The 23,035-nt window shown below is 45.6% G+C and overlaps 1 protein-coding gene across 1 annotated transcript; it reads right to left on the reverse strand.

The window, feature by feature from the left end:
* Positions 1 to 2,986: 2,986 nt before the first annotated feature.
* LOC140583158 (uncharacterized) lies at positions 2,987 to 13,714 on the reverse strand. Its single transcript, XM_072707795.1, has 15 exons — positions 13,613 to 13,714; positions 13,410 to 13,529; positions 13,168 to 13,328; positions 12,873 to 13,076; positions 12,494 to 12,741; positions 12,060 to 12,395; positions 10,858 to 11,194; positions 5,602 to 5,877; positions 4,872 to 5,093; positions 4,619 to 4,786; positions 4,377 to 4,524; positions 4,107 to 4,265; positions 3,807 to 3,950; positions 3,195 to 3,614; positions 2,987 to 3,087 (listed from the first exon to the last, which is right to left on the reverse strand). The coding sequence occupies exons 1-13, from the start codon at positions 13,712 to 13,714 to the stop codon at positions 3,927 to 3,929; spliced, it is 2,505 nt and encodes an 834-aa protein (XP_072563896.1). The 3' UTR covers positions 2,987 to 3,087; positions 3,195 to 3,614; positions 3,807 to 3,926.
* Between the last annotated feature and the right edge of the window lie 9,321 nt (positions 13,715 to 23,035).

Genomic DNA, 23,035 nt, shown 5'->3' on the forward strand with positions numbered 1-23,035 from the left:
TTAAACAGCAAGCTATAAAACGGACGGCATGAAAGAAAATACTTCAGGCCACAGAGCTGAATTAGGCCCCGATGACGCAGAGGAAATTGAATAATTCAAACATCCCCTTTTTTAGCAATTCACCAATTTGTCCCGTTGTCATCAATAACAGAAAAAGACAGATTTAACTCAAAACGGGGGGAAAAAAAGAAAGAAAACATCTCAGGGTTACACAGCAAAGCATAGCACAATACCAATCGTCATTCACCTATTCAAAATACAGCGCGTAAATGACATTAAACAAACACTTCGACTGCGCTTAATTACATCCAACACACACTTATGCATACAATTGTCCAGATCTGCAACTTTGCCGAGACCTTCACCCGATTGAGGAGAGTGAAGAAAAGGAGCAGGTTTACCAGTCAACGACGGAATGGGTCGAGATGAGTTGTAGGGGGAGGCCTCTGTATGGCAGGGTCACTCACTCGCGCTGCATCCGAGGTCGAAATCGCCCGAGTATGCGCCCGTGTAACACAGCTCCGGGGCCCTGGATCTCAAAACCGGCGCGCGCTGCCTCCACTTCAGCACCGCTAATCCGGGTGCCCTCCTCCACGATATTCCCCAGCTCCTTCAGTTCCACCGGATGCCAGGACACGACTTAGACTCCCGAAGATGCCACTCGTCATACCCGCTGTCGTCGACACCACTCAAACAGCCCCTCCGCGTCTCTGTCTTCCGCTGCAGACCGAGATGGCGTCCGGCGTATGCACACCAGGCTGCCAGCCACGCTCTCCGCTTGGGATGGCGCAGCCCCAATAATCCCCAACTCCAACACAAAGAAAAAAAACAACAGACTTTCGTCCTGCCAAAACGAAGCCGCGCTCCAACTATACTAGCCGCGATTCCTTGTAAAAAAAAAAAAACTTCACGCGACTCTGCTTCCACTTCGCCCAACCGACCTTTTTTTTTTTTTTACCGCTCCCCTCACTACCAGAGACTCGCCCAGCAACGCTACTCATTGGATAGGCTAAGGCATGACCGCATGATCCACCGAGCCCAGAGACTAGCAGGAAAACTTTAAAATAAAAGCCACGGATCTTTATATCCGCTACACAATATTGGCAGTATGATCCAATTTCGATTTCGCCGTATTTACCCTGAAATTTCTGCACGAATTCGCCACCACACCACATATATATAGTATACTATAATATAATTTACCCAAACAACAGATCCCTTATGTTGCTTGCTCATATACATTTAATTTCTGTCTGTCTTTGCCATTTCAAAACCATGTTGTGACTCTTGGGTGACTTTAATATAAGCTATTGGAGCTGTAATAATTTACGTTTTACACTCTCTTGATTAATGTGGAAGATCGTAATTTAAAATACATAGGATGATAATAAAGAATGTTTGCTTTCTTATTTGTCGGTCGCGGTAAGCAACTGCAACGCCCCGCATACCATCGGACAGCTACAGCGATTCTGAGCAATATTGCCAGTATGATCCAATTTCGATTTCGCCGTTTTAACCCTGAAATTTCTGCCTGAAAGCACTCGCTCACTAATTGGAGCGAGCCAGCCTTAAAGGGCCCAGATCGCATTACTGATGGTACCACATATTGTTCTAATCCGTACTGTTGTGACACAGACATGACATACAGTGACTACTAATATTAGCAGGATAGGCTCAATGTATAATGTTCCGAATATTTTGGTATATTGCTCGGCATTACTGGTTCTTTAATACATTTATTTGAGTCACTCTGTTTACGTGACCTGATGTTTACGTGATCTCAGCCTAATTGTTGCGTTGGCAGATTGTTGGGGGATGGGTAGCCCTGCATGTGCATCGCAGAGAAGTGCAAAACAGCAATCAAGGAAACAATAGCCCTAGGCTGGCAAGCCCAATCCAGGTATTTGTCCCCTCATGTCAGAAGCTGATGTTAACGGATTGAGTAACTGACCTGCTTGATTCAAATGCTGATGACTCCCAGGCTGAGGAATTTGTAACTAAATAGTTGGATTAAAAATATTTGCATCATTGTAATTTGCTCACAACTACAGCTAACTTGCCTGTGTGGCCTGTTCCCTGTCCCTTGTTTTCTTCTGCTTATCACTTACTTTTAGTTGAATTTCCAATTGTCATCTCCATTGTTTAGTGCTCAATGTCTTTGATAAATAACATCATATATATAATATGTCTAATATAAGTTTAATAACTTTATAATTTAATATAAGTTAGGACAAGCTTAATACTCTAATTGTATATCAACTATATATATCATAATTAGCCCTTCTGAAGTCTGTTACCCGTCATCTCAGATGTTGATGTTAACCGCTTCAGTAAGTAACCTGTGGGTCGCACTGGTAAAATAGTTGAGGTTATTTTTCCTTAAAACGGTCATCATGTTTTTATGCTCCACAAATACTGTAGGTTGTCAGCTTTATTTGCCTGTGTACATTTTATATTGTCTGTCATTGCTTTGACCTCTGTGATTTTGCTAAGGTTATCCTGCTAATTCCCTTGCAAACTGTAAAATAAAAGCGTGATTATTTGAGTAGATGGGCTGTGTGTTTCAGTTCATCACGTGCTTTGGTGTATTTGCGGTGTATTACAGGTCAGTGTGCCATGCATCAGATAGATAGTGGCCCAGTCTATAATGCTCCAAATATTTTGAAGGGTTACTCTAAAACTGCTGGGGCTATTGACATGTGTCTGGTCTCTGTGTGGACCACAAATGTTGTGCTTTAATTTGATGCTTAATTTGGCTTTATAGCCTGAGGTAGGAGCTCAAACAGACCTCATTCTAGGCATCCGTACAGATTGTCAGGCCCTTCTGAAGTCTGTTACCCCTCATCTCAGATGTTGATGTTAACCGCTTGAGTAAGTGACCTGTGTGTCGCACTTAAACTACTGTAATACTTGGGGCAACGACAAGGTCTTAAACTTTATACATTGTCAAAAAAAACCCCAAAACAATTATACTAGAAAAGTGTCACTTTATTTCACATTTCCTTATTCATCATAATCCTTATTCATCTGGCTCCTTTTGCAGGCCAGGAGCTGAGGTCGCACCCGAGTAAAATAGATGTCGAACCACTGTTGGCAGAGTAGTAACAGGAAGATTAAATATCTGCTTTTGAGTGTGCCTTGCTTGGTTCTAGCAGGAAATGTGAAATTAATCTCATCCAATGTGATAAACTTACCATCTCCTCCTCATTGGGCAAGGCAAAGCAGGCCACTTGGTGTGCAGACGTCTTATGCTCCTTCACACCAATGACTGCATAGCCCGACTCGTCTGTGGTCCTAGTCATCCACTCCTCCACCTGCACAGGACAAGGGCGTTACACCAGTAAATAAGAGTAATGGCAGTGAAGTGACAGTGAGGGCAACAAAAAGATTTATAATACTTAGTCATGTGCTCTACCACTCCTGGTCGCTGGAGGTGTTTCAAAATAACAACAGCCTCCAGGTAGTACAGCACGAGGCAGCACTCCGTGGATTCCAGGGAGCCCTTTTCTGGATAGACTTTACCGAGGACTGCAAAGAAATCTTTCTTGGCAGCCCTCAGCACAGCCCAGCAGTCTTCCGGAGAGAGTGGATGCTTCTCTTTCAGAATGGCGTGCCTATGGGGGGGTAAAGAAATAAGAAAAATTCAATTAATTTCAATTTCAAGTGCAATTAATGCAGAGGGGAGGGGAGGGCAGGGCAAGGCGGCATAGGTGCCGTTTCTGATGGTGGGCAAGTCAGAGCAGCAGGATGTCATGGTCTCCAGGCAGCTCCACAGGAGTAAAATAGGCGAGAAGAATTAAGTGTACCTCCTTTGGATGATTTCCTTGCCGACTAGCTTAGCACAGCTCCGCTGCAGTAAGCCCAGGTAGTCGATGAAGTGTTTTGCATCTCTCCACAGCCTTTCGTTGTTGCTCCGGAGGTCAGTATCAATTGTGTGATACTTGAGGAATCTGTCCGAGGAAGCACAAGTATGTAAGTATTCACATGAATGTAGACATATGTAATCTTGATAAAGACAATAGTGGGGAGGATTAAACTGGCTTGAAGAAACATATATGTATATAAACACATATATAACTACATTAAAAATTCACAAAACAACCAACCTCTTCAGGCTCTTTATATAATTGATCTAAATTGATCTTTGTCAATTTAGCCTCTGTCAGCTCAGAGAAGAAATGCCTGGTCTTCTCCCTTTCCTTGACGAATTCCAGGGAGGGCTCCTGCGGGTTCATGAAACACAGGAACCTGGCTACATTTTCCACCTGAGAAGAAGAAACAGAATAAGGATGAATGGATGGATGGATGGATGGGAGGTGGGTGAGTGAGTGAGTGAGTGAGTGAGTGATAGATAATAATTCTATAGGGATCATCACCTCCTGTTTAAAATTCTCGTTCTGGAGATCCCTCTCCAAGTACGTGGCAAAGCCTTTCAGCAGCGGATGGTCCAGAGAATGCTTCCTGTAGAGCCCCTTTTCTGCCATCAGCTGCCTTGTCTTCTGTGGCCACTGCACCTTCTGGGTACTGCAATGTTGGGAACACATTTTGTTGTAAAAATGCTTATTGATCTGGCTCAATCAAAAACAAACAGCATCAATGTAAAAACTGAGATACTCACACTTGAAAGGTCTCTCCACTGCTGGCACTGTGAGCATCTTCTGTTTGCTCACCCTCTGAGCTTTCTGGGGGCTGATTGGCTGCGTAGACAGTGCTGGTCCGATCCATCGCTGGTGATTGGGGCATGCCAGTCACCACCATATGGCGACGCTGCAACTCCTCGATCATCCTTTCAAAAAAAGAAGCACTGTTAGTGAATTTCAGTCAGGAGAAACATGTGATGTGTAGAAAGACGGAAAAGATCTTCCACCAACCTGTTCGCTGGATCAGGACCATCGAAAATCTGTCGGATGTGACTGTAACTGAAGACCCTGCCCCAGTGCAGAACGTCCAGCGCATCCTTCTTCGCCTTCTCCAAAACGTCGCAGATAGCCTCTTTTGATGACGTCTTCATGCACACACGAGTCAGGTGCACCGACAGGTTCGGCTGTGTCTTCTGGCAGACGGGGCAAAGTAGAAAATGCCTGTTGAAAGCACTGGAAAAAAGAAACAAACAGGTAAGTCATGGAAAAGTTGAGGTCCCTGCATCTATGCAGATGATTTTCTTATAATTCGTAAGTAGCCTGGTTGGACACATCCTGTTTATTAAGGCTATATCCACTGATTTAATTGACATTTACCTTACACCTGTACCATTCTGCTGTGTATTATTTCTACTATCCAAGTACTGTAAACTACTGTAATACTTGGGGCAACGACAAGGTCTTAAACTTTATACATTGTCAAAAAAAAAAACCAAAATAAAGTGACACTTTTCTAGTATAATTATTTCACATTTAAAGAGTTATTTCACATAAAAACTGCATACAAGAAAATAGTACAGTGCAATCAGGATGTACTTGGGCCAATTGATTAGAAATTAAGAGCTTTAAATTTGATGAATGAATAATCTGCCCGACCTTGCATGGTGGAATAATCTACCCACATCACTTTTGGGAAGAGTAGCAAACAATCAAAATGATGATCTTGCCAAAAATTAACTACATGTTCTCAATGGTTCTCAGTCCCTCTCCCCTGAACGATTTCCTCTGCACCCCATAATCGAACAACAGTTCCTCCCCAACATTAATCCTGTTCAGGGCCAAAAGCAAAATAACATCCTGTCCCCCGACGGCTGGGCTGTACAGTCTTGGCCGGAGGTTGGCCTTCTTATGGGAATGATTAATCAGCCGGCCAAAAGGCTGTATGCCCGGGTGACAGGCACACTCAGACTTATGGCTGTTCCGGAAGAAGAACATGTAGCCAGTGTTACGTCCCGGTCTAGGGTCAGGCGCAACAAAAGGTGGAGTGAGACCACTGTTTTGGTATTTGTGGTAGGTTTATTAATGGTGGGAACCACTTCAGGAGCCGACAAGGCCAAAATAACAAACAAAACACCTCTAACTGGAACCTAAACAAGATACCACTTACCTAACCAAAACAACAGAAAACAAAGGTACACAAAACTAATCTATCTCCCTGACTAATTCCAAAACAGTAAGAAAACTTAATCAAAGCAAAATGGCGTCGTGCTCCCTACTTCCCTAGCTACCCACGGAGAACCTCAATGGGTGCAGATAGGTACAGAAATTTACAAATGTTTACAAAACAGAATCCACAGCAACCAAATCCAAAGAAAAGGGCTAGGCAGAAATCAATGGTCAAACAGCAAAAAAAGGGGTCAAGCACAATAAATCATCAATCATATAGCAAATAACAAGCCAAGTACAAAGCAAGAGGCCTCCTTCTTCTTGGCCTGGACAGGCCTTATAAAGGAAGTGATAGGAGGAAACCCGGCCAATCAAAGCAGAGGGGAAGGTGATGCAACAGTGGGCAGGGCCAGGAACAGAATGACACACCCCCCCCCCCCCCGGCAGAAACATCCGCCCCTATAGGGAGTAACTTGTCCCTGGGGGTCGTAACACCCCCACCCTTAAGAGAAAAGCTATATATAGCTTTTCACTCAATTAAAGGTCACAACGAGACAGTGCATCTGCAACAATGTTTTCAGACCCTGTCTTATGTGTTATCTTCAAATTGAAGCCTTGACAGATCAAACACCAACGCATGAGCCTCTGATTAGTATTTGACATACGGTGCAAAAAAACAAGTGGGTTGTGGTCAGTGTACACTAGGATGGGTTCTGAACTGGATCCAAGGTACACTTCAAAGTATTGAAGGGCTAGTAACAAGGCAAGAGCTTCTTTCTCAATGGTGCTGTAGTTGATCTGATGGCGGTTGAACTTCTTGGAAAAGAAACAGACAGGGTGGTCAACACCCAGGGTGTCTTCTTGAATTAACACCGCACCTGCACCTGTTCCACTAGCATCTACTTCAAGCTTGAATGACTTAGTGAAATCCGGTGCAGATAGAACTGGAGCACTATATAACAAACTCTTAACTGCATCAAAAGCAGCTTGACAATCAGGAGCCCACACAAAAGGCACAGAGTCACGAAGAAGATTTGTGAGAGGTGATACAATGCTTGAAAAGTTCCTACAGAAGCCTCTGTAATATCCCGCCATCCCAAGAAAGCGACGTAGCCCTCTTTTTGTTTTAGGCACGGGAAAAGCACTAATAGCCTCAATTTTGCCGTCCAAAGGACGAACAATTCCTTGGCCCACCTGTTTACCCAAGTATGCTACAGTAGCCTGGCCAAACTCACATTTAGCAAGGTTCAGGGTAAGAGAAGCTTCTTTGAGACGCGAAAACACAATATCTAGGGTACGGAGATGACTCTCCCAGTTATCTGAATACACAACAACATCATCCAGGTAAGCTTCACAATTATCAACATTAGCTAAAACCCGACTCATTAAGCGCTGGAATGTAGCAGGTGCATTTTTTAAACCAAAGGCCATAACAGAATACTGTAGGAAGGAATCTGGGGTGACGAAAGCTGAGATTTGAGATGCACGTTCTGTGAGGGGGACTTGCCAGTAACCTTTCAGCAAGTCTAACTTAGTAACGAACTTTGCTTGCCCTATTCGGTCTACACAGTCTTCCATCCTGGGTAGGGGAAAGGAGTCAGCCTTAGTTAAAGCATTAACTTTCCTGTAGTCCGTACAGAAGCGAAAGGTACCATCTGGCTTGGGTACCAGCAAACAGGGAGAACTCCAAGGACTACAACTAGGGGCAGCAAGACCATGGAGAACAAGATATTCTGTTTCCATCCTCATGATGGTTCGTTTAGTCGGATTAACTCGATAGGCATTCTGCTTCACAGGAACATTAACACCAACATCTATATCATGCTTAAGGACTGTAGTCCTGGAGGGAGTATCAGAGAAAAGTAATGGATAATTTTCGATAAGTTGTATAATACTATTTTGAGCAAAGTCTGGCAAGTGAGAGAGTTTAGAAGGGAGAACCAAGAGGGTGTCCGAGTTGGGCAGGCGAGCACATGGAAGAGAGGCATTTCCTAACCAAAGTCCATCAATTTCAGGGGAATAATCTGATGGGGACAGACTTACAGAAGCAGTAGTTACTGGAGAGGCTGGTGTGGTGGTGGGGCAGGTCTCAGCTTTGGAACGGGACACATATAGCTTAAGCATATTTATATGGCACACACGAGACTTTCTTCTTCTATCAGGCGTCTTCACAACATAATCCGTTTCACTCAACTTTGAACCAATGGCATAAGGACCTGAGAACTTAGCCTGTAGAGCTGAGCCAGGTAGCGGCAATAAAACGAGAACCTGATCTCCCGGTTTAAATGCACGTTGTACTGACTTCTGGTCAAAACGAGACTTCATACGGGACTGGGAGGAAGCTAAAGAGCACTTGGCTAATTCACAGACAGTATGTAAGCGTGCACGAAAGTTACTGACATAATCCAAAATATTTGTTGAAGGAGCCTGGGAATGATCTGAGAACAGAAACTGTTCTTGTAGTACCTTTAAAGGACCACGGACAGAATGTCCAAATACTAATTCAGCGGGACTAAAGCCAAGGGACTCTTGAACAGTATCACGGATGGCGAATAGTAGGAGGGGGATCCCCTCATCCCAATCTTTGCCCTGGGCTGAACAATATGTTCTAAGCATGGTTTTTAAGGTTTGATGAAATCTCTCTAAAGCCCCCTGTGACTCCGGATGGTAGGCACTAGAAACTTGATGCTGGATACTCAACTGCTTTATCACCTTGCTAAAAATCCTGGACATGAAGTTTGAACCTTGATCTGACTGGATGTATTTTGGTAAACCAAATGTAGTACAGAATTTGATAAGGGCTTTCACTATAGCTGGAGCCTTAAGAGAGCGTAACGGAATAGCTTCAGGGTATCTGGTTGATGCACACATCAAAGTCAAGAGGTATTGAAATCCAGACGTTGTTTTAGGCAATGGACCAACACAATCAATTAGAATTCTCTCGAAAGGCTCACCCATAACCGGTATAGGCCTCAGAGGTGCAGGGGGAATAACCTGATTAGGCTTTCCAGCAATTTGACAAACATGGCAAGAATGACAGTATTGAGATACATCACGTTTCATGGAGGGCCAAAAGAAGTGTCTTAACAGACGATTGTACGTTTTTCTTACACCAAGATGACCAGACATGCTATGGTCATGAGCTATATTCAACACATGCTGCCGCAGGGGTTTAGGAACAACAACTTGAAACACTGAACTCCACTCATGCTCAGAGTTAGCTGGTGTCCATTTGCGCATAAGTACATCACCATCAAAGAAATAAGCTACCGGATGCTGAGGCAGTTCTGACAGATCTACAGCAGAAGAGATGCAGCGTGATAACGAAACGTCGTCTTTCTGGGCAAAAGCTAGTTGTGCCCGTTCTAAGGGGAACATACTGAGATCCACCCCTTCACAAGAGTCACCCTTAATATCACTAGGAGGGGAAAGAGCAGTGTACCCGACTACAGGGTTATCATCACACATAAAGGAGCCAGAAAGATCTACCATATTTTCCATTTTTCGAGCTTGCGCTCGTGTCACAACACATGCCCTAAATACAGCAGGAAACTCTTGTAATACCACATCATCACTCAATTCAGGCACATCAATTACTTCAGGCAAAGGGGTAACTATTCCCCCAGCTAAATCATTCCCAAGAATAAAAGAAACCCCTGCCACTGGTAACTGAGGCCGGAGTGCGACTTTAACAAACCCAGAGACAAGGTCAGAACGCAGATACACAGTATGCAGAGGAACCTTGACAATAGCAAGTTCAATGCCCTGAATCAGGACATCAGAACCACAACTAGAGTGATTAGAAAATGGTAGGACACTCTCCAAAATGAAGGACTGTGCGGCTCCAGTGTCCCTCAGAACACGCACGTACTTCTGCTCCGAGTCAGTGTCAGACAAGGAGACCATGCCATCCAAAACAAAGGGTTCAAAAACAGGGTCCACAGAAGAGAGCGAGTGAGTGGGGCTACTACACCTCGGCACTGTATGGACCAGTGCAGCACCCTTTGGAGGGGTTGATGCTCTCGGCTGGTTTTTACGCCTTAGTGCAGGACAGGAGGCAATTAGATGCCCCTTTTCATGGCAGTAAAAACATTCACGAGACTCGGATGGGAACACAGAGGACTGGCTGGTCCGGAGTGGGTTCTCAGGAGCCCTGAATTCACGTTCATAGGTATCCCGACGCGGAGTAGAAAAGCTTTTGTGGGTGAGCACAAATTCATCTGCTAAAACAGCAGCATCAGAGAGTGCAGAGACTTTTTGCTCATTCAAATAAACAACAATCTTGTCAGGGAGGCAGTTCTTAAATTCTTCTAACAAGATCAATTCCTTTAGGTGCTCCAACGTGGAGACTTTAGTTGAAGCACACCATTTATCAAAGAGAGCAGTCTTCTCTCGAGCAAATTCAACAAAGGTTTGACCGGAGGTTTTACTATGTTTCCGGAACTTTTGCCGGTAGGCCTCAGGGACAAGTTCATAGGTCCGCAACACAGCAGCCTTAACAGCCTCATAGTCCAAACTCTGCTCTAATGATAGGGCAGAACACACCTCTTGTGCTTTCCCAACAAACTTGCATTGCAATAGTAAGGTCCAGATATTCTTTGGCCACTGTAACGTGAGAGCAATGCGCTCAAACACAGGAAAGTAGGTGTCCACTTCGCTTTCCCTGAACATAGGAACCAAGGCAATATGTCTGCTAATATCAAAGTCAGGGAAACTTACGAATGATGATCTCTGAGGCACAGGAGACGATGCCCCGACAGGCCCATGTGAAGTAGGCATAAGAGGAGTAGGTGCAGGTAAACTGGAAGGAAGAGGACGATCTGGATCAGACTTTCCTCTGAGCTCCAACTCCAACTCTTTCAGCCGGATATCCCTTTGTGTCTCAAGCTCCAGTGCTCGGACACGTAACTGCTGCTGTTGACACTGCTGTCTGCTCAATTCAAGCTCCAACTCCTTTAGCTTCAAGGCAACCAAGGGGTCTTTCAGTGATGGCTCTGGATCGACGGGTTCTATGTGTACTGGCTCCTCAGGTTTGGTTTCAGCCGTCGCCATAGCCAATCCCTCAGAAGGCCCTGGCGGAGATGCAACACCCAAGATCTTATCTCTTTCTGGTAAGATCTGCTGCTTTACCAGCTCGAGATACAGTGTGCTCTTCACAACCTTCTTAGCTGCACTCCGTGGCACAGGAATCCTGAAAAAGTCTGCTATAAGTAATAGATCATCCTTGCGGCAGCGCTCATACTGTTCCAGGGTAGGGTAAACAACAAAATTGTCCAACTCAAATCTAACGGCCATCTAACCAAACCACCAGATAACCGTTAACACACAAAGCAAGAAAGTAAGACAATGGAGGAGATCCCGGACGAGCCCCCAATTTTGTTACGTCCCGGTCTAGGGTCAGGCGCAACAAAAGGTGGAGTGAGACCACTGTTTTGGTATTTGTGGTAGGTTTATTAATGGTGGGAACCACTTCAGGAGCCGACAAGGCCAAAATAACAAACAAAACACCTCTAACTGGAACCTAAACAAGATACCACTTACCTAACCAAAACAACAGAAAACAAAGGTACACAAAACTAATCTATCTCCCTGACTAATTCCAAAACAGTAAGAAAACTTAATCAAAGCAAAATGGCGTCGTGCTCCCTACTTCCCTAGCTACCCACGGAGAACCTCAATGGGTGCAGATAGGTACAGAAATTTACAAATGTTTACAAAACAGAATCCACAGCAACCAAATCCAAAGAAAAGGGCTAGGCAGAAATCAATGGTCAAACAGCAAAAAGGGGTCAAGCACAATAAATCATCAATCATATAGCAAATAACAAGCCAAGTACAAAGCAAGAGGCCTCCTTCTTCTTGGCCTGGACAGGCCTTATAAAGGAAGTGATAGGAGGAAACCCGGCCAATCAAAGCAGAGGGGAAGGTGATGCAACAGTGGGCAGGGCCAGGAACAGAATGACACACCCCCCCCCCCCCCGGCAGAAACATCCGCCCCTATAGGGAGTAACTTGTCCCTGGGGGTCGTAACACCAGATTCTTCTCCCTTCGTCGATGAGTGAATCCGCTGGCCCTCAGTGGCTGTGACTACCGGCCCGTGGTAGTCACACACCACCTCACCAGCCTGGAACTGCCGGGTGGCGCAGACTCCCTTCCCCTTCCCCGCAATGTCCATCACCACAAGTCCCTTCCACTTCTGGTTGTGGATGAGCTCCTGGATGTGGCTAGAGTCCACGACAGTGTCCACCGAACCCACTGGTCTCCAGTCCTTCAGAACGCTGGCCGCGCTGGGAACGTTACTTTTCCAGCCTTGGTTCCTGATCCAAGCGTCGACCCGGGACTCGGTGGGCTGCCGTCTGCCAAAGTGTGCTGTCAAGAACAAAGTAAATTGTTGTTAGTTAAGAAGCCTATGTAGATAGGACCGTTTCACAGTAAAAAATGTCATTAGTGCTACAAACAATACTCACACAAGACATGCCGTACGCGCATCCTCATCTGGGCCTTCAGCCAGCGATCATAGAGCTGCCGCTGAAACCGGCCCGACGTCTGCGAGCGTGCTGTCTTGTCTGGGATGTCGCCATCCAGGGTCACGGGGTGGGTCCGAAGGAGCTGATCGAACGCTGCCTGGACATCCATCTGTTGGTTGGATGCCGGGGCAGCATCCCGTGCGGCACCACGGGCAGAACAGCTGGGTCCTTCCTCTGCGGAGTCAGCGCTGAGATAAATATAAAAATAAAAAAAATAAAAAAAAACCCACAAACGTTTAAGGTTAGTGTTCAGTGGTGAGGGCTTTGGTTGTGTGTCTTGATGTTGGTAAGTGTGTTGACAAACAGAAAACATGCCTACCTTGAGTCACCTGCCAGCTTCTTCAGCAGCTTACTGGCCAGCACCACATTCCGCGACTGCTTCATCCGGTAGTGCTCGTCAGCCGTCGCAGTGGAATGAGTGAGGTAATCGGCCACCAAGGACTTCTCTTGGTCCGTCAAGTCCTTGGTGGCCGTCTCAAAGATGCGCCGGGCCGTCTGGTAGGTGACTGGATCCAGCTTGTATCTAAAATACAAAAATACATTTATTAATACGTCTCACACAACACGTATGTAGAACATATTATAGGGGGAATTAATCATGACGATCAGCTCACTTTTGGTGCAGCCGGTTGAGGTCATTCGAAGCGTTGAACGCCGGCCTGCCTGCGGTGGAGACGAAGAACCGTTTGTCTCCTCCCAGGTCATCCAGTGTCGTCCGGCTCCTCTTGGAGCTCAGGAGCTGTGGCCGTACCTGGGTGAAGTAGATGTCGAACCACTGTTGGCAGAGGAAAACAGATTAAATCGCTGCTCTTGAAATAAACTATGAAATAAATCTTATCAAACTTGATATACTTACCGTCTCCTCCTCAGAGGACAATGCAAACGTGGCCGCTTGCTGCGCCGACGTCTTGTGTTCCTTCACCACAATCACCGTATGGTCGGCCTCGGACGTGCTCCTGGTCATCCACTCCTGGACCTACACAATACAATGATGTCCCACTGATAAATAAGAGTATCGGCAAAAAGGAAAAGTGAAGACAAAAAGAATACAACACTTACGGTCATGTGCTCCACCACGCCTGGTGGCTGGAGATGCTTCAGAATCACCGTGGCCTCCAGGTAGTAGAGGACAAGGCAGCACTCTGCACACTCCAGGGGCATCTCCTCTGGATACACCTTGCCAAGGACTGCCAAGAAGTCGTTCTTGGCAGCCCTCAGCACGGCCCAGCAGTCCTCTGGACTCTTCTCTGGGCTCATCCCCGTGAGAATGACATGACTATGTGGGTGGGAGAAGAAAATTCAATTACTGTCAATCCTAATCAATACAGTACACATTTTAATAAAATGTGCTCACAATGTAAAATGGCTCTGCTTCTCCATGCAGTGCACTCCAGGAGCAGTGAGGGAGATAAAAAAAAAACATTATGAGTGTGTTAAACACAGTAGAGGAGATGTATAATCAAATCATAATATGGAATTTAACGGGTGTTGACAGTTGAACTTACCTCCTTTGCGTCATCTCCTTACTCACCAACTTTGCAGAGCTCTGCTGGAGTGAGCCCAGGTACTCCACGAAGAACATTGCCTCATTCCACAAGGCAATGTTGTCACGCCGGAGGTCGGTGGCCACGGTGTGGTACTTGAGGAATCTGTCAGAGGAAGGACATGTATGTAAGTATCCATATGTACATAAACTTGTACATGCCACCATGACAATAGTGGGAGGACTGAACTTCCTTGAAGAAAACAGATACGACAATACAACACAAACCTACAATATACTGTTAAAAATCTACATGCTACCAACCTCTTCAGGCTCTTCATGTAGTTGACCTGAGTCTGCCTGGAGAGACCAGCCTCAGTCAGCTCCCGAAAGAAGAGCTTCGTCCTCTCCCTCTCCCTCAGAAATTCAAGGGATGGCTCTTCAGGGTTCACAAAAAACATGAACCTGCTGACGTTTTCCACCTGGAAAATAAAATCGGCATTACTTAATGAATATATTGCGTAGATATAAAGCTCCAAAAAATAATAGAGTGAACTTTTATGGGAGACCTCACCGTCTGCTTGAAATTCTCAATCAGGAGATCCTTCTCCAAGTATGCGGCGAAGCCCTTCAGGAGGGGATGGTCCAGAGAATGTTTCCGGTGCAGTCCCTTCTCCTGCATCATGTGCCTGGAGGTCTGTGGCCACTGCACCTCCCGGGTACTGCCATGTGGAAAACATATTTCGTCTTAAAATTGCACCTTCAATTGGCTCACAAGCAAAAGCAAAAGGTATCAATGAAGCTGCAAATCCGAGACACTCATACTCACACTTGAAAGATCTCGCCGTTGCTGACACTCACTGCGTCCTCCGACTGCTCAGTCGCCGAGCTCTCCGGTCGCTGCACGGTTGTACCAGCCATCACAGGAACACTGCTGGTCTGCGCCGCTACTGCTGGGGAGGGGGTGTCAGGCACCACCATGTGGCGACGCTCCAGCTCCTGGATCATCCTTTCAGATAAATAAGTAAATAAAAAAAACTGTTAGTAAATGTCATACTGAAGAAACGAAGCGAGATGTGTAAAAAAGACTGAAGAGTTTTCCCACCAACCTGCTCATAGGATTAGCATCATCCATAATGTCTCGCAGGTGCCTGTAGCTGAACACCCTGCCCCACTGCAGAACTTCAAGCGCATCCTGCTTTGCCTTCTCCACTACTTCTTGGATGGCTTCTTTCGAAGATCTCTTCATGCACACCCTAGTCAGATGCACCGAGAGGCTTGCCTGTGTCTTCTTGCACACGGGGCAGAGCAGGAAATGCCTGTTGGAAGTACTGCGGATATAAAAAAACAACAACAAAAAAAAACAATTAACAGTTTTATGTAACAGTCAAGGAAGTGTTACTTAAGATTAGATTTAATTCATGATTTTCAGGACCCATTCCAGTCATCATCATCAACATTGTTCATTCCTCAGTGGTTTGGATAAATAACATTTGCATATCTATTGTCATCCTGATGGGTCCCAGACTGAGAAAAGTAATTAGTAAACTACATGATCACAACTACTGAAACATGTTTACTAATTAGTTACATTTATATCAAGAAATATAAGCCCTTTGTGAACACTGCAAATAAAAAAAATGGTATTCTACACTTTAATACTCCTTACTACTAATTTAAAGATAATTAGTATAAAATACATTTTATTTGTATTGCACTTTATATTTCAGCAATCTCAAAAGTGCTACAGAGCAAAAAATAGAGAGATAAAACAGGAGAATCGATAAAGTACCTTAACAAAATGTCTTTCGAAAAAGATGAGTTTTTAGTAATTAAAAAAAGTTGCTTCGAAATATTGTTTTACTTTTGTAGTGGATGCAATTTAAGTTTTAACAATAGTAGTCAGTTTAAGAGACTTAAGCACAGTGTCAGTAAACTACATACAAGGATGAACAAGTTATCCACAGTTTCTACACATTCAAATGCAATAATAAATTGATCACAACTTACGCCTTGGAAGCCATTCTTGACGAGTTGTTCGACAAAAGATGAAACCTTGAGCAGAATCTGGAGCTCTTGTCTCGCTGGAAGCAGAGGTAGAGTAACTGTACATGCGGAGGTCTCCTCTTAATATACCATTCTGACCGCGTCCCCTCCCCCTCGTAGCCCCGCCCACCCCAGCCCCAGTGTCATTCTGAGGGACACTTTGAAAGACAATTTGAAAAAAATGTAACTTTTAAAAAGGATAAGAACTGAATTTATATTTCTAAATAAAGTGATAAATCGATAGTGCAGTTCTAAAACTTCTGCACCAATTCGCCACCACACCACAAATATATAGTGTATACTATAATATAATTTACCCAAACAACAGATCCCTTATGTCGCTTGCTCATATACATTTGATTTGTGTCTGCGTTTGCCATTTCAAAACCATGTTGTGACTCTTGGCTGACTTTAATATAAGCTATTGGAGCTGCAATAATTTCCGTTTTACAATACCTTGATTAATGTGGAAGATCGTAATTTAACATACATAGGATGATAATAAAGAATGTTTGCTTTCTTATGCGTCGGTCACGCTAAGCAACCGCAACGCCCGGCATACCATCGGAAAGCTACAGCGATTCTGAGCAATTGTAGCGGAGAAATTTCGCCCCGCCTTGGTAGGGGAAAACTGGCGGTTATTCTACCCAGGGAGACTAAGTAATGAGAGGATCTGAGTCCCTCACCCCGAGTTCTTTTAGTCCCAGTATTTGCGTGTGCAAATATTTTTTACCCGTCCTGCTGCGGGAGGGTGTTGGAAGGCAGGTTCAGGGGACAAAAATGGACACGGTGGCACCCTGAAGTATATACGTTTTCGGCCGGATACCGATATAATCTGCCGACAACCCTGCACTCCCAAAACCTAGCACGTCGGGTGCGACGCCCCTACCCCCGGGTAGTTACACAATGTTTGAACGCATAAACACAAACGAGTGATTTATTGTAAACGGAAAGGTCGCTTTTCTAATCTTAAACTGTTTGTATTTCAGTGCCTCCTCTGCAGAAGAGGGAACCATCTGTGCTACCCGTGGCGCTGTCCGGATCAAATCAACGGACCGACGTTAAAGATGCTGCAGTTATTCATGTAACACAGTTTACATACCGCTGACACCAATGCCAACTGAAACCAACCGTGATGGAGAGAATAAAACCGCTATCAGTCCTACAGCCGAGTCCGAATCCTATGGATGAGACTTTTATGTTGCAGAGAATCAATATGTAAAAAGCATTTTCTCATATGAAAGGTAAACTTCAGTGTCTGGAGCTTATCCCAGAAGCTACAGAAACAAGGTGAGGAACAACCCAGGATGGGGGGCCAGCCCATCGCAGGGCACACTGACACTCACTCACACATGCATACCTACGGGCAATTCAGTAATTCCAATTAGCCTCAGCATGTCTTTGTACTGTGGGGGGAAACCAGAGTACCTAGAGGAAACCCCACGACAACATGGGGCGAACATGCAAACTCCACACGCATGTAACCCAGGGGGAGACTCAAACCTGGGTCCCAGAGGTATGAGGTGTTAGAGTGGAAAATGTATTACTTTTATCATATTAAGTATGTGTGTTAGCATTATGTAATATATATGTATCAGCCCCTGCGTCTAGTGACAGGGCAGAACAAAGTGGTCCCTAGACGCCGAAGGATGAGAGAACAGGAACTATAACTCTGGGTGGGGAATAGGCTTGTCAACATGGCCAAGGAGGCCTACCCTGGGTTGTGTAGCGGTTCCTGATAAACCTTTGTCTGTAAAGGTACTAGCAGTATTAACAGTTTAAACTACGCCCCATGTAAGCCCCTCCCGCCAAGTATAAATAAAGAAGCCAAGGGACTGCCCGGTGTGACACTGAACTGAGGCGCAGATACTGTCTGTTGCATCTAAGTGAGTGGGCACCCTTGCGCAAGTAAAAGATAAGAAGTGTGCTGTCTCTTTAAGTCCTGAGTCCCAGAAGTGCATGTGTGGAGTGGCAAGCGACAGCGCTTCCTCCACATAGGTAACGGTGAGAGGGGGTCAAAGCTACGGCGCTTTCCTCCAGCTCCCCAACATAAAACTTGGTCCTTCGAGCCGGATCCGAGAGGAGACCAGAGGACGCCGACCAGTCCGCCGACGAACAACACCGAAAGCTGTCGACAGTCTCACTCACAGAGAGTGTGTGAAAGACCTGTGACGTGAATTCGTCTACAGGCCGGTGGTTAGGACCGTTCCCGGCGGCTGGGGCGACAAGAACTAGAAGCACTTCGCGAAAGGATCAGGTGAGAAGCACGACGCTGCAGCGTGAATGAGAACAGACGTGTATTAAGAGACCAGTAGAAGGTCTGCACGTCTGGCCTGGGTGCAACAACATACTGGTGACCAAGGGAGAAAGGACGGGTTTCACCCCTGAAAACTGATACCGCTGTCTCCATAGGAGACAGTAGAAGGCCGTGTCAGTGTCCTCCTGAGGTCTCATGCCAGGGACTTGCACCTAGGGGTTGTTGTTTTTTTGTAGAAAAAATGGGACAGAGTCAGAGCAAAGTAGAATTGGCGGGAGATGAGAAATTTATGGAAGCATACAAAGTAGGAGCAGGAGTTGTGAGTAATCGGAAATGGCAGAAAAGATATAAATTTCCTGGAAATCTGAATACAGGGGACATTCTAAAACTGCAGACCGAGTTAAAATTAGATATACTGGCCAGTTGCCGTTCAGAGAAAGATAAAGCACAAAAGAAGGGAGAATACATGCTGTCTGAAGCTTGGTTAGAGCAAAGCAAACTCCGAGATAAAGCGAGGAAGGAGAAACAGAAAAACAAAAAAGGGAAATTACAGGCAGCATTGGTTAAAATAGATGAGGAGACATCGCCCACTGCTCCCCCGCATGTGCCCGCGGCTGCGCCACTAGGGCCACAGCCACCACCCTATCATAATCAAAATGAGCCTGCACCTTTGCAAGCGGCTCAGGGAGCGGAGGGAGAGAGACCAAGGTTACATGAAACCAGGGCGACAGATCCACAACTGCAAAAACGCATAAACCCTGAAAGTCGGAGAGTTCAGTGGCATGCAATAGAATCAGATGAGGAAGATGAGCTTCTCGCCCCGATGGTGGAAGTGGCTAATCCAAGAATAGCCCCGGGTGAAGATGGCATAGCCCCACCAGCCACCATATTAGTTTACCGCCCATGGACAGCAGAAGATAGGGCAGCCGCCCTGAAAAGCATCCCTGCCGTAGAGGACGGTGTGCCTGAGTTCTGGACAGCTATGACGGAACTACAGGCCAGCTCTCACCTTAATGGGAGAGAATTATTCCGCTGTTTTAGACAGGTCCTAAATCACAAATGGGAAGACTTGGGACAGTTTGTGAGCTGCGCATCACACCCAAAACTTAAATATACGACGCAGCCAGGGACAGAATGGAGTTATAATAAGGGGAAAAATATTTGGCGATTTCCCCTAGGGTGGAGAGTACCCATAACACCCACTGCCCACATGGAGGACCCAGCTTGATTAATAGCAGCAACTCCAACGGTAGAAAACGAAGAATTAGCGGAAATACCGAAAGAGTTGTGGTCCTCCTCCCCCACGGACGTAGGGATAGTGAAAGGATTCCCTCCACATAAGGTAAAACTGAAAGCTCAACAAGAACCTATAGTTAGGCAATACCCGCTGAAGCCTGAAGCCGAGGCAGGGATAGCGCCAGTCATACAAGATATGCTAAAGTCAGGAATTCTAAGAGAAGCACCCGAGGCCACCTGCAACACCCCCATCTTTCCAGTACAAAAAGGCCAGACGGGGAGGTGGAGGATGGTGCAGGACTTAAGGCCCATAAACAATATAGTGCAGCACGCGGCACCAGATGTTCCCAATCCGCATTTATTACTGCTTAACTCCCTCACGGGAGATAAGAAGTGGTTCTCAGTGATAGATTTGAGCAATGCTTTTTTCTCAGTGCCACTACATGAGGACTCGCAACATTTATTCGGGTTCACCTACAAAGGGAAGAAATATACTTACACTAGATTACCGCAAGGTTTTTCTGAAAGCCCACACGTGTACACAATGGCCCTCCGCTTCTCTATGCAAACGTGCCCAGTGCTGGAACACAGCCAAGTATTGTTGTACGTGGATGATATCCTAGTCGCAGCCGATACTAAGGAACATTGCCGGCAGACGACCTTGGCTGTGCTCCAACATTTGTACAAGACAGGACATAAGGCCTCGAAAGAAAAGCTACAATATTGCCAGAAGAAGGTCATATATTTAGGTCATTATCTTACGGGGGATGGGAAGGCGCTCCTAGAAACTCATAAGCAAGCGATTAGAGAGGCGCCTAAACCAAGGACAAAGCAACAGATGATGTCCTTCCTGGGACTGTGCAATTACTGTAGGGAATGGTTACCAGACTATGCAACCTTAGCACAGCCTTTGCAGGAGTTAATATATGGGAAGGAGATGACACTAAAAGATCAAATACAATGGACCGCCAAGGGAGAGGCAGCATTCGTAGAGTTGAAACATATACTACAAACAGATACTGTATAGTATTGGCCCTGCCAAACTATGAATTGCCTTTCATGCTATGCGTAGATGCACAAGAAGGGTATATGAAAGCTGTTTTAACACAACCGTTTGGAACCAAACACAGACCATTAGCGTTCTACTCTAAAAGACTAGACGCTGTGGCAGCAGGGTTTCCAGGCTGTCTGCAAGCATGTGCAGCAGCAGCGGAAGCAGTGAAAATATCAGCAGAGCTAGTGTTATGCCACCCCCTGACCCTGAAAGTACCACATGCCGTATCGCTGATATTGCTCCAGACACCACTACCCTTCTTAACGCATGCTAGACACCTGACCCTGGTCTCACTTCTGCTTTCACAGCCCAATATAACCTTGCAGAGGTGTGGACCATTAAACCCCAGCACCCTCCTGCCGCCTCAGGCAGAGGGAGACGCGCATTCATGTAAAACCATAATAGAAGAACAAACAAAACCCCGAGCTGACATCTCTCAAACGCCCATACCCCAGACTACAGTCCTATTCGTGGACGGGTCTGCATCTAAAGATCAGTATGGGAAAAACAGAGTAGGGTATGCGGTAGTAACCCAAGACAAAGTGATAGAAGCAAAGGCGTTGCCGCCGACCTGTTCAGCACAAGCTGCAGAACTGTATGCCGTCATCCGAGCCTGTGAAATACATGAGGGGAAAGAAATTACAATATACACAGACAGTCAGTACGTTTTCTCAGCAGTGCATCATCATGCCGCTGTGTGGAAAACGAGAGGATTCAAGACGTCCCAAGGGACCACATTAACTCATTCGGCATTGCTACTAAGACTGTTAGAAGTCGTGCAGAAACCAAAACTACTAGCACTCTGCAAATGCAAAGCGCATCAGGCCAATGAAACTGAGGAAGCGAAAGGGAATGCTTTCGCTGATCAAACGGCTAAGGAAGCAGCCCAAAGCGCACCGCTCGAAGAGAGCGATGGGCTCTTCCTCATAGAAACTAATGTACTACGAGACGCGCAGCAGAATGCCCCAAAGGCAGAAAAACAGAGATGGACTAACAGGGGGGCACAGGAAAAAGATAATGTGTATGAAGTGGACGGGAAGCCAGTCCTTCCGCGGAGTCTGTATAAAACAGCAGCTTTAGTGAGCCATGGGAAAACCCATGTCTCAACAGGAGGGATGGTACATATAATACAACAACACTTTTACACAATAAATTTTTCTGATTTTGCAAAAAACTATTGCAGAGCGTGCATGATTTGCTGTAAACATAACGCACAAGGGAACATGAGACCCAAGCGAGGCCAGTTCCCCATGCCGGAGCAGCCGTTTCAAGCAATACACATGGATTTCATAGAATTGACGTGGTCACAAGGTGCAAAATACTGTTTGGTAATAATAGACACCTTTTCAAAGTGGGTAGAAATATACCCAGCAAAACACTGTGATGCAATCACAGTAGCTAAATGCTTAGTGGGACAATTCTTTCCGACATATGGAATCCCCGAAATAATACGATCAGACAACGGCTCACATTTTGTAAATAAAGTACTAGACTTATGCTCACAAGCACTAGGATTCACACTAAAAAATCATTGCGCATACCACCCCCAGAGTGCAGGTCTAGTGGAGTGAACTAATGGAACAATAAAAAATAGGCTAAAGAAAACCATGGAAGAAACAGGCAGACCATGGCCAGAATGTTTGTCACTAGTGAAACTATGGATGCGTATCACGCCTGCGGTCAGTGGACTGACCCCCTTTGAAATAGTATACGGGAGACCGTTTCCGTTGATAGGGGAAACCACTGACGTAGGGAAGGCGGGACATGAGCAAACGCTTGCGGATTGGATGAGCAGACTGCTCGCTAAACAAAGCGCTCAACATCCTAGTAATGTGCCAGAAGCATCTGTGTCTGTGTTGCAGGATTCTGTGAAGCCTGGAGACTGGATACTGATAAAAGTCCTGCAACGAAAGGATTGGACTACGCCCCGGTGGGACGGACCATATCAAGTACTCCTGACAACACCCACTGCACTGAAGATTGCGGAAAGACCGTCGTGGATTCACAAAAGTCACTGTAAGCTCATAAAGCCCTTGCCAGACGCCTCACTCGCGGAGTAGCAGTGGAAGTCCGCTACAAAGGCACGAAATACAATAGGTTTTCGCTGTCTCAACCCGGTGAAGAAACCAACTGAACTGCACTCCTTTAGGATGGCTCTGACAGGGTGTTCTTGGTGGGCTAAAGGTCTGATTGCAGGTCTTTTCGTTATACTAATTATACTGATATTACAATTTGGAGATGAGAATGTGGATGTAGGGAAAAGTGGACCCCGGATGGGATTCACCACACCCGTATAAACGGAGATGCATAACATCCGTTCCTACAGAATTACTGGTACAGATATGTACATGACGCTGTGAAACAAAAAAATCTGTCTAACTGTTATGTTTGCTCTGTCATGCCACA

Source organism: Paramormyrops kingsleyae, chromosome 25, assembly GCF_048594095.1.
Source record: "Paramormyrops kingsleyae isolate MSU_618 chromosome 25, PKINGS_0.4, whole genome shotgun sequence".
In the NCBI taxonomy this organism is placed as follows: domain Eukaryota; kingdom Metazoa; phylum Chordata; class Actinopteri; order Osteoglossiformes; family Mormyridae; genus Paramormyrops; species Paramormyrops kingsleyae.

Bases quoted from the DNA above. Each gene is read 5' to 3' on its own strand.
- LOC140583158 (XM_072707795.1), bottom strand. From the start codon at position 13,714: ATGCCCCTGGAGTGTGCAGAGTGCTGCCTTGTCCTCTACTACCTGGAG. The intron at 13,530-13,612 runs GTAAGTGTTGTA...TGTATTGTGTAG, and splicing joins GCGTGGTGGAGCACATGACC to GTCCAGGAGTGGATGACCAG. The intron at 12,396-12,493 runs GTGAGTATTGTT...TGTTCTTGACAG, and splicing joins GCGCGTACGGCATGTCTTGT to CACACTTTGGCAGACGGCAG.